We start from the raw sequence: 15,298 nt of genomic DNA, 5'->3' as shown, positions 1-15,298 counted from the left end.
CCCCCCGCTTCGCTTCTCTTCTGGGTAAAAAGATTAATCTGAAGGACACCGGCGTTCCCACATTTTCCCGTCACCTGTGTTTTGTTTCTGCACTCCAAGTCCTCTGATTTATGATGTTAGGAAGAGGGATGTAGAACGCAGAAAGATATACTTGTGTTTGAGTCTTTGTTTTAGTGCATAGGAATAAATATTTTCCTAGCAACTCTAAGACTCCACATTGCAAGGAGGAAGAGTGCTAAGGAAGTAAATCAACCCTCACTTCAAGTAAACAGGCCTTGGCTTCAACACAACACTCTTTAACAACATAGAAAACCCTGGCCTTTGGGATAGACAGCTGATGTGACTGAGAACCCACTAGCTAATTGCACACCACACCCACCAAGCTGTCTGAGAAGGAGTCTTCCTGAGCACCTTGGAAACAAACTCACTAGCATCGAATAACCCAAACCATTTCTTCCCCTGCCTAGGTTCTCTAGAGGTGGTGTTCATCAGAATGTGCCGTGCCTTTGACTCTCAAAACAACACCGTGTACTTTGATGGGAAGTATGCTAGCCCCGATGTCTTCAAATCCTTAGGTAAGGGAATACAAAGGTACCTTTTCTTCAAATTGAGGCTATAGGAAAAGATGGGAGTTGAGTGAAAGATCTGCTTGGACAAAATAAAAACATGATTTAGAACAGAAATTAAGGAGTTTTATACCTATTTTACTTTCTAGTTAGTCGCTGTGGAAAAGTCATGTAGCTCAAAAGTGTTTTGTCTACATTACATGTAAAGACCTAGAGTTTCATTTTACCGAGATTGCATGTCCTTCCAGTTCCCTTCCAGATTTTAAGAAACCAGATTTGCTGGGGGTGTATTATTCAGATAACCTTTAGGATGTGAGTTGATACATAAAATTAAGCAAAGGGCAAAAGCTCTGCCCTTCTGTCCCCCTCAAACAGTAACCATTAATGAGACTGAAATGTAGATATCCAAGAAGTAAAAGTTAAACCTAAGGGAAAACATAACACACAATTTATAAATAAATAATTTTGGGCTAGGCACAGTGGCTCATGCCTGCAATCCCAGCACTTTGGGAGAGCGAGGCGGGTGGATCACCCGAGGTCAAGAATTTGAGACCAGCCTGGCCAACATGGTGAAGCCCCGTCTCTACTAGAAATACACAAATTAGCTGGGTGTGGTGGTGCATGCCTGTAGTCCCAGCTCCTCAGGAAGCTGAGGCAGAAGAATCACTTGACACCGGGAGGTGGAGGTTTAAGTGAGCTGAGATAGTGCCACTGCACTGCAGCCTAGGTGGCAGAGTGAGACTCTGTCTCAAAATAATAGTAATAATAAACTTTGGATTTCTGTAATTTAAATAAAATGAATATAGTTATTAAGAAGAATGGATAAACAAGATTTCTTAAAAAGCTATATGACAGAAGATATATATATATATACACACACATATATATAGCACATTGTCATTTAAATATATACATTTGCAAAAATGCACAAATCTCAAGGAATAGACACCAAACTTAAGCAGTCTTTTGTGGAATGGATTATTATTTTAGGGGACTTTCACATTCTGTATTTTCTTGTTAGTAAATAGTTGTCATTAGTTAACATTTTTAAGGATGTTTCAGATGAAATAGAGTTGAAAACAAAAGTGAGTTAATTTCTCATTAGCTTACAGCTATTAGACTCTATAGGTTAAAAGTGCGGCTCTGAAATCAGGCAGTGTAGCTGTGCTTCTCGGGCTGTACATTCTACCTGTGTGACCACAGGTGCATTATTTTCCTCTCCAAGTCTCAGTTTCCTCACCTCTTATATAGGGATAATAATGATCCCTCCTTCGTAAAGCTGTTGTAAAATGAGAAGAAACCCAAAGAAATATCTTAGAGCAATACTTGTCATAGTCATCACATAACAAAAGTTCAGTCTCATTATTTTGAATGAGGATGATGGTGGTAATGGTGATGTGATAGAAGTGGTAGCAATGGTGGTGATGGCTAAACAGATTTTACTTTTAAGATTGTAAGCTGTTAAACTGTAGAAATGTTACTACTGTTCCTTCCAATCTTGAACCACTGGATCTCTCTTCACCTTCCCCCATGTTTTTCTCTTAAGACCTCTTATGGGTCTTAGAAGAACCTTAGGAAAACCTGGGACCTAGGTTTTTCTCTTAAGATGGTAACCAAAATTCTAAACTGTCTTTATTTTAATTTTGGCAGGTTGTGAAGACTTTATTAGCTTTGTGTTTGAATTTGGAAAGAGTTTATGTTCTATGCACCTGACTGAAGATGAAATTGCATTATTTTCTGCATTCGTACTGATGTCAGCAGGTAAGATAACCAAATAAAAATGGTTTTAGAATTGTCTTAAGATAAAGAATTTTTACAAGGTGCATACATTTAATAGCCATAAAATATGTGAGAGGTATTAAGAGAGGTCTCCACCGTTATTAAATCTAATTTTAAGTCTTCAAATGATACCCTCTCTTCTCCCTCCAATACAAACATATATTCTTTTAAGAAAACGTCATGCCTTTCAGATAAACTGAAAAGAAATGAGAATTGAATAAAACCCAGTCCAGAATTAACCTCCTGATACGAGAGAAATGCTTTCGTAGAATAGGGTTGCCTTTCTTAATACATGTCTCCAGGATAACATGATTTTCGAGACATCCTGTTTTTTGTTAAAATTCACTTAGATGTCATCCACTAGATTATCTGAATTTAATCTGTGTTTTCAACCAGCACTGCATGTTTGGGGATGATCACTTTTGCTTAGTCGCTACCTTCCATTTGGAAGACTTACACATAAAGACTTTATCCTCAATTAACAACACTTAAGTCACTTGGAATTCTATTGACAATTTTGGTTCTCAAAGATTATAAGAAAACTTTCATATTTTTCAAAAAAGCTAGCAGGATTGATGATGAATATTTCATTCCAAGTATAATTATTTGAAAATCTTGAGGGGCCATGGTGGTTTCATTTGCATTCATATGAGTATGGCCTCATGTTTAATTGTTTATCCTCTGGAAGGGGAGGATCCTTCCTTCCCCTAAGTATTGGTAAAAATAGAAAGATTTAACACTCTGTTCTTTTCACTCCATTAGCAGAAATTTTCAAAGAGGAGTGAAACTGGCCTCTGCGTCTCTAAATATTCACTGTGATACAATTATCTGTATCAAAAGAATCCAGAGAAAGGGGATCCTGACACCATGTGGGAGGAATGCTAAAGAATATCATTTTTTTATGTTTAGATCGCTCATGGCTGCAAGAAAAGGTAAAAATTGAAAAACTGCAACAGAAAATTCAGCTAGCTCTTCAGCACGTCCTACAGAAGAATCACCGAGAAGATGGAATACTAACAAAGGTGAGAGCCAAAGGCATGGCCTGAATTATCCCTTGGCACGAATGATGCTGCCAGTATGGTCATGTTAAGTCATATGAGCGATTCCCAACAATATCAGAAAGCAACAGGCTACTAAAAAGAAATCATCTCCATTTGAAAAAAATTCTGTTGAGCAAAAACCCATTATTCAGTCTAAATTATATTTAGTATCACTGATTACAAAGTGTCCTGCAACAATAAGGCAATGTAGGGAAAAAAAAGTTACATTCTAGAAACTCTCCTCTTCCATCAAAGTTGGGCATAAAGCAGAGTTAATGTTCCACACCGAAATAAATTAGAAAATTAGTCTTTGAATTTATTTGTTTTTTAGAGAGAAGGTCTTACTCTGTCTCCCAGGCTGGAGTGCAGTGGCACAATAATCATAGCTCTCTGCAGCATTGAACTTCTGGGCTCAAAAGATCCTCCTGTCTGAGCTTCCTGAGTAGCTGAGACTACAGGCACATGTGCTACCATACTTGGCTAATTTTTTTTTTATTAGTTTTTGTAGAGATGTTTTTGTAATTTTTTTTTTATTAGTTTTGTAGTTTTTGTGTTGTCCAGGCTGGTCTCGAACTCCTGGCCTCAAGTGATCCTCCATCCTCTGCTGAGATTATAGGAGTTAGCAACTGTGCCCAGCCTAGAATCTTTGAATTTAGAAGGAAGTTACAAAGGACTAAAAGACTTAATCAGAATGACTGTGTATGATAATATTAGTTCCACTTCCATTCAGTTCATTTGTCATCAACAGTAAATGACTTTGGCGTTGTCACCACTTTCCCATCACTACTCTGTATTCACAGCATAAGGTTTCATTTTTACCGATCATTATCTTTCACAATAAAAATATAATTGTAATGCCAATTTTTAAAAATGTGCTAATACCCTTCAGTGCCCTTGCTGGTAGTATGTATTTGGTCTTAGAAAAATCAGCCCTATTCTTTCTTATTTTATGTGTTTTATTGTGTGAGATGATATGAGAGGTTTTTGGTTTTGTTTTCTTGTTTGTTTATTTGTTTGCTTGTTTTTTCTCCTAATAACTAGGTTATATCAGAAAGGGGTAACTGGGGATTAATTGCTGTTTTTGCTTTTCATTTCCAACCTGTTGGGTCAGAAAAGGGTAACCAGGGGTTAATTGCTGTTTTGCTTTTGATTTTGCACCTGTTAAATGAGCAAATGGGGCACCAATGGGAAGTAAAAGGGAGGAACCCTGTCAGGAACTTCACTCTCTTCTCCACTGTTTTGCCCAAAGGCAAGGGTACCATTAGGATCTTCGATGATAGACAGCGCTTAACACGCGGACAAGATCTGGTGAAAACATTTCCTAGAGAAGATTATTCTGTGTTAAAATAATAAGCAGTTTGCCTTCGTGAGGTGCTTTGAAATTTAAAAGCAGTTTTGCAAATTGTGTCATTACCTTCAGCTGGTAAATGATCAATGGCGGTACCTCCATCCAGGCCTTCTGACTCTATTCTTGTGCTCAGGCCCAGAATTGGTTTGTTACAGGCACAACTCTCTTTATCGAACAGAAGCTGATCATTAGAGTTGACTAGTGCCAGTTCTGCATAAAATGTATAGGGCATGCCGTCATCTCCAGTTGCAGTGCCCTCACTACCCACCACTGTCCCTCACCCGCTTCTCTGTTGCCAGACCTCTTCTTTGCGCAGTGATGGAGGGCAGGGTTTCAGGAAGTAGAGCAGAAGCCATCTTTGAGTAGGAGGGGGAGTCAAGAGCCTTGGGTTCTGTCTCGAGTCAGCCGCTAACAAGCTGTGCCAACTTTTGCATATGAACACCTTTTCTAGTTATTATTCGGCTTGAAAATCATATTTAATGTATACTTGGCATTCTGTGACATGACTGTATCATCATTTATTTATTTATTTTTTTGAGACTGAGCCTTGTTCTGTTGCCCAGGCTAGAGTGGTGGTGCGATCTCTGCTCACTGCAACCTCTGCCTCCCAGGTTCTAGCAATCCTCCTGCCTCAGCCTCACGAGTAGCTGGGATTACAGGCACACACTGCCACACCGAGCTACTATTTTGTATTTTAGTAGAGACGGGGTTTCACCGTGTTGCCCAGGCCAGTCTTGATCTCCTGAGCTCAGGCAATCCACCTGCCTCGGCCTCCCAAAGTGCGAGGATTACAGGCGTGAGCCACCACTCCCAGCCGTCATTTATTTTTACCAGTCCTCTGCTACTAGATGTTTAAGTTGCTTTAAGTGTGTTTGACCATTATAAATAGTGTCGTAAAGATCATTCGGATTCCCTGATTTTTGATGCTCATTCCTGTTCTTGCCTGACAGTGTGTCCTTTCTTCCATTTACAGTTAATATGCAAGGTGTCTACATTAAGAGCCTTATGTGGACGACATACAGAAAAGCTAATGGCATTTAAAGCAATATACCCAGACATTGTGCGACTTCATTTTCCTCCATTATACAAGGAGTTGTTCACTTCAGAATTTGAGCCAGCAATGCAAATTGATGGGTAAATGTATCACCTAAGCACTTCTAGAATGTCTGAAGTACAAACATGAAAAACAAACAAAAAAATTAACCGAGACACTTTATATGGCCCTGCACAGACCTGGAGCGCCACACACTGCACATCTTTTGGTGATCGGGGTCAGGCAAAGGAGGGGAAACAGTGAAAACAAATAAAAGTTGAACTTGTTTTTCTCATGCATATGATTTCCATTATGCCTACAGATATGGACCCTTTTTCTGTCTTGACTTCTTGATCGTTGACCTCTGTTTACAACAGGAGGGTACTAAAGTCGGAGGATTTCCTTTTCCTGTAGCTCACTGCCCACAGACTTTCTACAGAGTCACCAATCTGTCAGTAACAACAGAGAGTCCAGCAATAATCGGTGACTGGTGTGCATAGCGGAGGTTGCGGCATTACTTTGCACAACTGGCTCTTTGTTTCATGAAGGAAGTTTTTATTTTTTCACTGATTATTGCCAGTCTGCAGGATGGCATGAAAAGGGTCCATAGCAGTAGCAACAATAGCATTATAATATATTACAGGGTAAATGGGCATGAAGACTATATATAGCTAAAAGAGATATTGTTTATATATTGTTTTAATTAATATAAAATGTAGTTACTGGTGTAGCTTTTCCTGTTGAATTGATAAGGCACTTTCATTTTGCACCTTTTTCTTTAAATTAAATGCTAGCGTGTTCACTGTCGTGTCGCATGTGCACCAGAAACACAAGTTTAACTGAGAAGGCTTGGAAGGTACGTCGGGAGGTATTTATGCTGCTGTTTACAAAATTACTTTTAAAATACTGGCTGGTCATATCTAGAAATCACCACGTTGGATTTTTTTTTTTTAACACGTGAATTTGGAATTAGAAACGGAACTCTCCCTAAATGATACTTTGCTTTTTGGTAAGTTTAATGATAGATGTGTTTATGCTTCATACAAAGTTGAGTGATTGATTGGCGCTGTGGACATATACCATCATGCTCAGTTTTTTTAAAGCTTTTTAAAATGCCACCTCATGGAGGCGAGGGAGGGAAACTCATTTTACACAATTCAGTAGTTAAATACGGACTCGGTCTCAACTCGCAACTCTTACGCTTTGAGAACAAATCAATAACCAGAATATTTATTGGAATCTAGCTTTTATTATAAGAAGGACCCAAAGATTATATCTGGAGGAAACACACACTCCCCATGTGAAGACATGAAGCATTTACTTTGTGAATGTTTGTGTTCTTGGTATAATCTAGGAACCCTATGAGTTTATCTCAGAGTGAACTACTTCTAGACTTGTTGTCAATAGATGCTATAATTCAAGAATGTTGCTCTCCATATTTGAAAAACGGTGGATAGGAGGGTGAGGGGAGCATACAATGTCGAACCAGTTTCTCTTATTTAAATATTAAATACTTTAAGCCTTTAAAGTGAAGTTGATGCTAGCTGCAAACATTTACTCTTGTATTTATCTTCACTAGGAAACTGTGGACTGTAATTTATTTTATTAAATATTTAGAAGATTATTTGGCTGGTGTGTTCAGGTGAGAAATACTGAGTTGTTTCTGTTTAATTTCATGGTTTTTAAAAAATAATCCCTAGTGGGGGAAGGGGAAAGGAATAGTCTGATAAACAGGTATGCATATTTTAAAAACAAGTGACCTTTTGAGAATGTAGGCATTTAGACGATGATTTTAGTCACACTAGGGTGGGATTCAAACTACGGGTCGAAGACCATTTTGTACAGAAAAGGGAACATCTCCCATGGATGTTAAGGTAGGAGTTTCCACACAGCCCTTTCTGTCCAAGAAATAGTCTCCTCTGCCGCTGGTGTCCCTGCAGAATCTTCCACAGGAATTGCAGCTCCTCACATCAGGCTGGGTTACCAGCATGGGCTCCCCAGAGCACTTCACTCTGTTTGTAACTCCACTGACTTTTCTGACTTGTTTCCTGAGGGACTTGGAAAACGGGAAGTTATTATTCACACAGATGTGTGTATGAAGCCTAAATAACATCCGACTTTTTTTTTTTTTCCACAAACATAATAAGGGTTTAACCATAAATAGAAGACAAAAGTAATATTCCTTTAAATTTCTTACAGGCATGTAAAATTTTATGTGTTTATATAGAGAGGCTACCTGTCAGCATATAGTATTTATATTGGGGCAAGAAGGGTTAAATCAAATCTTTAATTTAAGTAAGCATAGTTCCTTTAAAGATCAATAGTATTTATACTCTAAGAAGAGTCCCAAGCTTAGTTCAGTTATTTATTTGTCCTTTTTTTTCCTGTTGTTTCTCCTTTGGGAGGAAATGGTGTTTGGTTTTTGTTTGGGTTTTGTTTTTTGGTTTTTGTTTGGTTTTGTTTTTTGTCATTCAGATTCACTAAATTTGGGGATGGTTTTATTAAAGTATATTAACTTCTTTTTAACCAAAGCTTTCTGAATATGACCAGCCTCAGGTACTAGCGCATTAAAGAGCAACTAAACCTAATTCCAGTGTCCATTTGTGAAATAATAAAGAGCAAATTGAATTTCTCAAGGGTGAGAGAGAACATAATGTTGAACTTAAAAGAAATTCCTTTTCCCGGTAAGGATTCTGCATGTACCTAATGCAAAACAAAACAAAACAGACAAGAAAACTCATGCTCTAACCTCAGTAATAGTCATGCCTTGGTGACATTGCTTTTACGGTAAACCATGATAGCATAACATGATGCTTCTTCCCAAGTGTTTCTGAAAGAAAAGCAGGGGTGGAGCTTAAGAGCCAAGTCGAATGATTGACAGAGTAGAATGAAATAGTAGACAGAGACATGCTCCGAGAAACAAGGAGACAACTGACTACTATTTGGATCTAAGTTGGGATCTGATGTTAAACAGTAAATTCAGCTAGAAAAAAGTACGGAGCTCAGAAAAGGATGTGAAAAACTTTGCATTTTCCTTTCTTCATTATTATAAAAACACCTATGTGATGACATAAAATACTTGGGTGATATCAGAACAATTATCCTTAATAGATCTTCTGATTAAAGTTTCCTAAACCTCAATGTCCAGTAGTCTTTTAAGGACTGGAACCACATCACTGTCAGCCTTGCTGCTACAATGCCTTTATAATAAATTTTTTTTACATAAGGCAAATAAGGCTTTTGTACAAAGCCTGAATACCTTCTGTCCCAGTGGTGTCCAAATGGTTATTATATTGTGAAAAACCTGGCCTTGGTCACAATGCAAACAAAAGTACAGATGAAAGTGCTTTTTGGACAGTTTGCAAATTGTGTTAAAGCTATGGATTTTTTTTTAAGTGTTCAGCATCTTACTTTGTATTAAAGCTATGGATTTTTTTTTAAAAGTCTTCAGCATCCTAATTCACCCTTTCTAACTTAAGAAAAACATGACTTAAGACACTGCTTCTAAGTTTGGTTGTTCTTTATAGTGTAGATACCCAGTTATCTGTGAGCGTATGGGGGTGGGCTGAGGGTCAGGTGAGGAAGGAGAGAGAGAGAGAGAGAGTGTGTGTGTGTGTGTGTGTGTGAGAGAGACAGAGAGAGAGATTTGCATGTGTATGATGTGTGTGTGTCGGACCGCTTCTAGGCTACTAAGTGTCAATGGAAAAGAAAATGTATTCAAAATACTTAAATCAAAACTAGAAGATGGGGAAAAAAAAAGATTTATTCTATACAAAGCCTTGTCTGGACCACTTTAGAGAGACTTCTATTTTTTTAACCCTTCTATAAATATTTGATGGCACTTGAAATATTCCTGCAATAAAATGTGATTTGTGTAAAGAAAAAAAGATTTTGTAATGTGAAACAAAGAAAGAAAGTAATGTAATTTTCTAAAAAAAAAAATACAAACAAACAAACTTTGTATTATTTTCTTGATGGAATTTGTCTATCTGTCTTTGGAAAACTTTTTATTTCATTGAATGTGCCATAGTAGAAATGTGTGTTTTTAGTTTTAGACTAAGGAATAGCTAGCTGTTGTGTTCCGACATTCCAAAATGCAAAACAACCTAGTAGTATCTTTCATGAAAAGGTTTTAGTAGTATGTAAGCTTCTCTCATTGTTGCTTTTTTGCACATGTTCTTCATTCCTCTCTAGTGCAATATGTACATAGAGCACTTGCGGGTGTACCTTGATCCCTCAGGGAAAAATACATATTTGTACAGTTTTTTGGGGTTTTTTTGTTTTGTGGGGTTTTTTTGTTTTGTTTTGCCTTTTGTTTTTGGCTAAGGAATGTCGATCGAATCACTTGTTATTGTTGAGGGGGCAGCCAGATAATAATCCTAAAGCCACTGTTTCAAACATTGATTGTTTAAATCATATGTCCTTCCAATGCTATTATTTTAAGATAATAATAAAAAGTTATTTTCTGACAGTTCTTTGTGCTGATTGGTGAAAAACAAGGGTAAATAAGCACCTTATGATTGACTTACTGTGAATGACAATCCATCTTGATATCAACGATAGAAGCCCTATCATTTTGGAGTTGGGGTTAAGAGTCAGAAACAATGTGCTCAGGGATCTCCTAAAACTCTTAAAACAGGGTGGCCAGTACTACTGGGACAAATTGTGTTTTTTATTATTAATAATAATGATAATACTATCCCTCCAAGGCACAAGTGAACTATATAGAACTGCGTGTGTGTAAACTCTTTACTCTCATCTCATTTTGTTGAGTTCAGAACTTGATGTGCTCTTCAGTCTTGTGTTTCAAAACACTGAATAACTTCCAAAGCAAAGTTATGCCAGTGTGTTTAAAAGATAAATTAATAGGTAATGTACCAGCAAAGAGCATCATTCAAAGTATAGTCCTTGCATATTCCAATTACCGTTTCTCTAATGAAAATACTCATTAAAAAAAAAAATATATATATATATATATATAGCATCATATGTTAAAAACTCTTTCAAATTCTACATATTAAGGATAAAAATTTTAAAAACCAGTAATCAGTACAGCTATTTAGGTAAAAGATAAAATATGTTTTAAAAATACAAGCAATTAACTATTGTTATCATGTGTTCTCCTCTAGAAGCAAACCAAAAATTCCTTCATGGAAAACAGTTCTTCTACATTGTAGTTTAGAGCTGATGCATTACAAGAGCTAATGTTTAAAGGCAAAACAAAACCTGCCTGTATGACAGCAGCAACTCGAGCCAACATTTAGTGTTACATTGTACATTTTTGAAATACAGTTTTGCTACCATATTCCACATATTACTTTCCATAAAGTCAGAGAAGTTCAGTGTAACTGTTGGCTCTGATTCTTTCACCTTAGGATATACATTCACAAGAAGATTTATATATTTTCTTTCTATAACAGAGGAGCATAATGTGGGAAAACTTCCCATGTCTGTAAGATGAAAAGGATATCTTTACCATGTTGCTTTTGATAGTAATATGGAACATGGTAGAAATCTGTCCTCTGTGTGTGTGTGTATTGGTATATTTGTGTGTATACCCACACACGCTACTGACATTTTTATATAACGTGTGATTGCCACTTCTTATAAAGTTATGATATGGAACCCCATGAAAATAACTTTATACTATAGCTCAAATAATGTGCCCAGAAATGCAAATGCAATAGTAAATCTTGATCTATTGGTAATATTCTATGACACACGTCTTCATTCTGTCTGTAAACATAATGTTAATAGAGAGGTTCCACCAGATTTGATTATAGAGACCTTCCTATTACTATTTATTTTTAAGAGATGAGAAGACTGACTAGCAACGTCTCCACTGTGTAACTGGTTTCACTTCTGGGTCTGTTTGTTTGTTTGTGTAGGTGAGATCAGTGTTGTCGGGCTCCCAGAATAATTTTTATAAGAATCCAGAAGCCTGACTTCATACCAAGGAGCCATCCTAGATGGGCGGGGAGGATCTCCATGTTCAACCGAACCCTCAGAACTTACAGCAATAAATACATTCAGTCATTTATTTATAAATGAATGACAGAATATTCAGTCCAAATAGAAACAGCCTTTTTCAGTGATGCAACATAACATGGAGTCTTTTATTGAGAAAGTGAATATGAACATTTTAAATAGATGCCTAGAAAATCTGTGTTTGCTGTTTACATTTAGTGTACTTTGCCACATTAGCAGTACCACTTCTTTTTCTTTCATGCTTCTAAGAACTAATGAAAGACAGCTTGCTATTAGCTTTGACATGCTGCACATGCCATTATGTTGTTCTCCAAGAACAACTAAATTCTCTCCAGTGTTCATGTGTGATTCCTTTTTCAACGTTATTACTTTAATGTGGATGAATACTATTTATAGGAACTTGATTATCATTGAGCAGATTGCATATGTAAATGCAGATAATTCTTGAGCAATATAGTGAAAATGATTTCACACAAAAAAATCTGTATGTACTGTATACATCTTCCTGAATCCAAAATTCTCTTCTTATCCACACAGTTTGAAATCTCATATTAAACAGTGGTAAATTTTTAAACATTAGGACATTAGCTGGCTGCTTCTGTAAATGTACCTGTATTGTCTGCCTGCTCCTTTTGTGGAGATGTGTTTTTGTATTGGATGTTTGGGCCAATGGGAGGCTTCAAGCTACAACATATTTTCCCAGTTTAAATAATATTTAACATATGACAAACCCCAGACAAGGCTTTTAATATGTATAAAGAACTGCAGTGTTAGGTGGTTTATTTGCAAACCGTTTTCAATGTTGTCCATTTTTATGGCACCTTTAACAATATTCTTGTTTCCAAAGTACAAAAAAAAATAGGTTAAATAATCTAGCCATAACTGAATGTCAAGCAATAAAACAAATGACTTTTGTGCATAGACTTAAAAAATACAAATTTTAGACATCTGCATGTAAATGCAATCTCTTGTTTACTGCTTTCTTCAACTTGAGCAATCGATTCCTTATTTACTATTAACTTAAGAACTTGTAATGGCCTGTAAACATTTTCTCTCTTACTCTTCTTTCAAATTTACCTGTCCCTGCTTTTGAGTCATATTTAATGTTGTTCTGCACATCTCTATACAGTTAACTTTTTGGCTTTCATTCTGTATAGATAAGAAAATGTTATATTATAAACAGCCTACTCAGTGCAAATATTTATCTGTTTATCAAATCCACAATATGCTGTATAATACCGGTTTTACTATATAATCTATTTTAGACATAGCTGTTTAGAACTAGAGTGTGCTATTTTTGTGTTTTTCTGATGTGTGGTGCTAGACAAGTTACTTTTGTGAACAACAACAAAAAATCCCTTTTATTCCTAGACAATACCACCTTTGGGTCTTGTTAATTTCACTGAGTATAACTATATATTTGTATATATATACATATATATATATATATATCTACCTACGCCCAACTGGCAGCTGTATCAGAGTGCTGGATTTGGGACATGCTTTTCTCTTTAAATACATAATATCGTTATATAAATTATTCTAGAGTGTATTTAATTAGGATAAAATTACTTCCTTAGTATGGATATTTGACATCCATAGGGTGAATTTGTTTATAAATATGGCTATATGGAAACTTACTAGCATTTACTTTATGTTTGCGACTTGGCTTTATAGCATATCTCCTAAGCTGAAAAATAATTTTGCCAGGCCTTCAAGATCCTAAAGAAACTTGTTTAATGGAGTAATACACTTTTTTTCTTATTAAGGAATTATATTGTTGGCACCTAACAGAGTTGTATACTTAGCTCCTATTATAGACAATAGGCATTTATATAAAATATCCTAGGTGGCTTGATGGCAGAATAAACCTTTCCCCTCCTACCTGAGTGATGAGAAGGATGGAGACATCCTCTGCCAGAACATGGGCCGTAAAGCAAATTCGACAAGGGATGTCCTATTGCAATATGACATCAACCAGTTCCATGAACTGAGTGAAGGACCTTCATTTTTTAAAGTTATTTAATAATGAGTTTACTTAAACCTTTTTACCCATTCTCCCAAGATCTATTGGCATTATTGAAAAGCAAAGTATATCAAATATCTAACTAAGGATGTAGTTAACCTTATTAAATATTGATTAGAATTGTTCTGTAATATTACTGAATTTGTAAGATCTTTAGCAAAGATTTTTGAGCAATTTATAAATGTAGAGCAAATGTTTCTGTTTACTGCACTTTTTGTAATTGAAGGTGATAAATTCTCAAGCCATGATTATTGGCTTCCATGCACTGCATATTTACCCACAATTCTAGACATTTTCCATTTTTGTGGAAGAGTTGCTGTTACCTTAATTATAAATGCAATTGTGTGGTTAATGAGAGCTAATGCTAATAGTTAACCTTTTAAAGTGGATTGGCCACAGTTTAGAGAGAAATCTCTTTTAATATAAATCACATCATTCCTTAACTGCCTCGCTTGGAAAGAGATTGAAACCTTTTTTTTTTTAAAAGCACCATTTAGCATCCTAAGCTTCCTGAGAGTAGAGATTGTATATATCTCTTTGCGTCTGCACAAAGGCCAGCACATGTCAGCATTTGACAATGGTTAAATGATAACAAGTGTGCCCCATTAAAACTTTTTTTCCTGGGTTGTTTTGTTAAATTTATAAAGTAAGGCAAGCCTTATGGTTAATATTTTTTCTTCTACAACCAACTATTTAAGCCACATTTAAAAAGACCACATGAAATGCTGATTCTAATTGTGTGTAGGTCTTGAGGATTAAGCACACAAATTTCACAAACCTCTGTGAGTAACAAACTCAGCCTTCTGTAAATATACATGCAGGTTTGGAAACAGTAATACTGTACCTATAAATATATGCTGTCTGTTTTGTGTACAGTATGTAAAAACTCCTTTTCTGCCACACTAAAAATGCAAGCCATTTATGGGAATCCTAAAACTAGTATTGAACTAAAACTTTGCTAATGATCTTTATTAGGGGATCATCCAACTTTTCACTTACATTGGGTTTTCTTTTCAATTCACTCTTACAGTAGTCTGCTTATTTCCAGCTGTTTATTTTATTGAGTCCTGAATTTAAAAAAAAATATTTTGATTCATTTTGTAAATACAAGCTGTACAAAAAAGAGAGATTTAATGTTGTCTTTTAAATACTCCAATTTTCATTCTAATATGAATGTTGTTATATTGTACTTAGAAACTGTACCTTTAATATTACATTACCTTTATTAAAAGTGCATTGAACACATCAATTTTAGATGTGCTTTATGTACTGTTATCCTATAATAAAACTTCAGCTTCTAATGGAACACTTGCCTGGTTTTTCTTTTTTCTTGTTTAATGGGTTGTGCTGTACATAGTTTCCTAGCTTACATCTTGTCTCTAGTGAAGGGTCTAGAAGAAGCTTAGTAAGTGTGGTCCACAGATGCACAGCGTCGGTTGCCACTTTGTTGGAACTACTGAATCCCAAGCACCACTGAGACCTACTAAATCAAGCTGCATTTTTTAAGGATTCCAGGTG

General features: G+C 36.1%; 1 protein-coding gene across 2 annotated transcripts in view; it reads left to right on the top strand.

Moving 5' to 3' along the window:
* RORA (RAR related orphan receptor A) overlaps nt 1-15,086 on the top strand; it is a 234,833-nt gene extending 219,747 nt beyond the window's left edge. For both annotated transcript variants that reach the window (XM_064361366.1, XM_012442987.3), the window contains 4 exons: nt 468-575; nt 2,217-2,327; nt 3,255-3,367; nt 5,707-15,086. In XM_064361366.1, the coding sequence (XP_064217436.1) occupies nt 468-575; nt 2,217-2,327; nt 3,255-3,367; nt 5,707-5,871 (497 nt within the window). In that variant the 3' untranslated portion in view covers nt 5,872-15,086. The remainder of the gene's footprint in view (nt 1-467; nt 576-2,216; nt 2,328-3,254; nt 3,368-5,706) is intronic.
* Nucleotides 15,087-15,298: the final 212 nt, after the last annotated feature.

This window comes from Aotus nancymaae, unplaced genomic scaffold (genome assembly GCF_030222135.1).
Source record: "Aotus nancymaae isolate 86718 unplaced genomic scaffold, 86718_ANA_hifiasm-v0.15.2.pri h1tg000041l, whole genome shotgun sequence".
Classification (NCBI taxonomy): domain Eukaryota; kingdom Metazoa; phylum Chordata; class Mammalia; order Primates; family Aotidae; genus Aotus; species Aotus nancymaae.
Note: the sequence above shows the minus strand (reverse complement) of the source record. Positions and strands in the feature narration are given on the sequence as shown.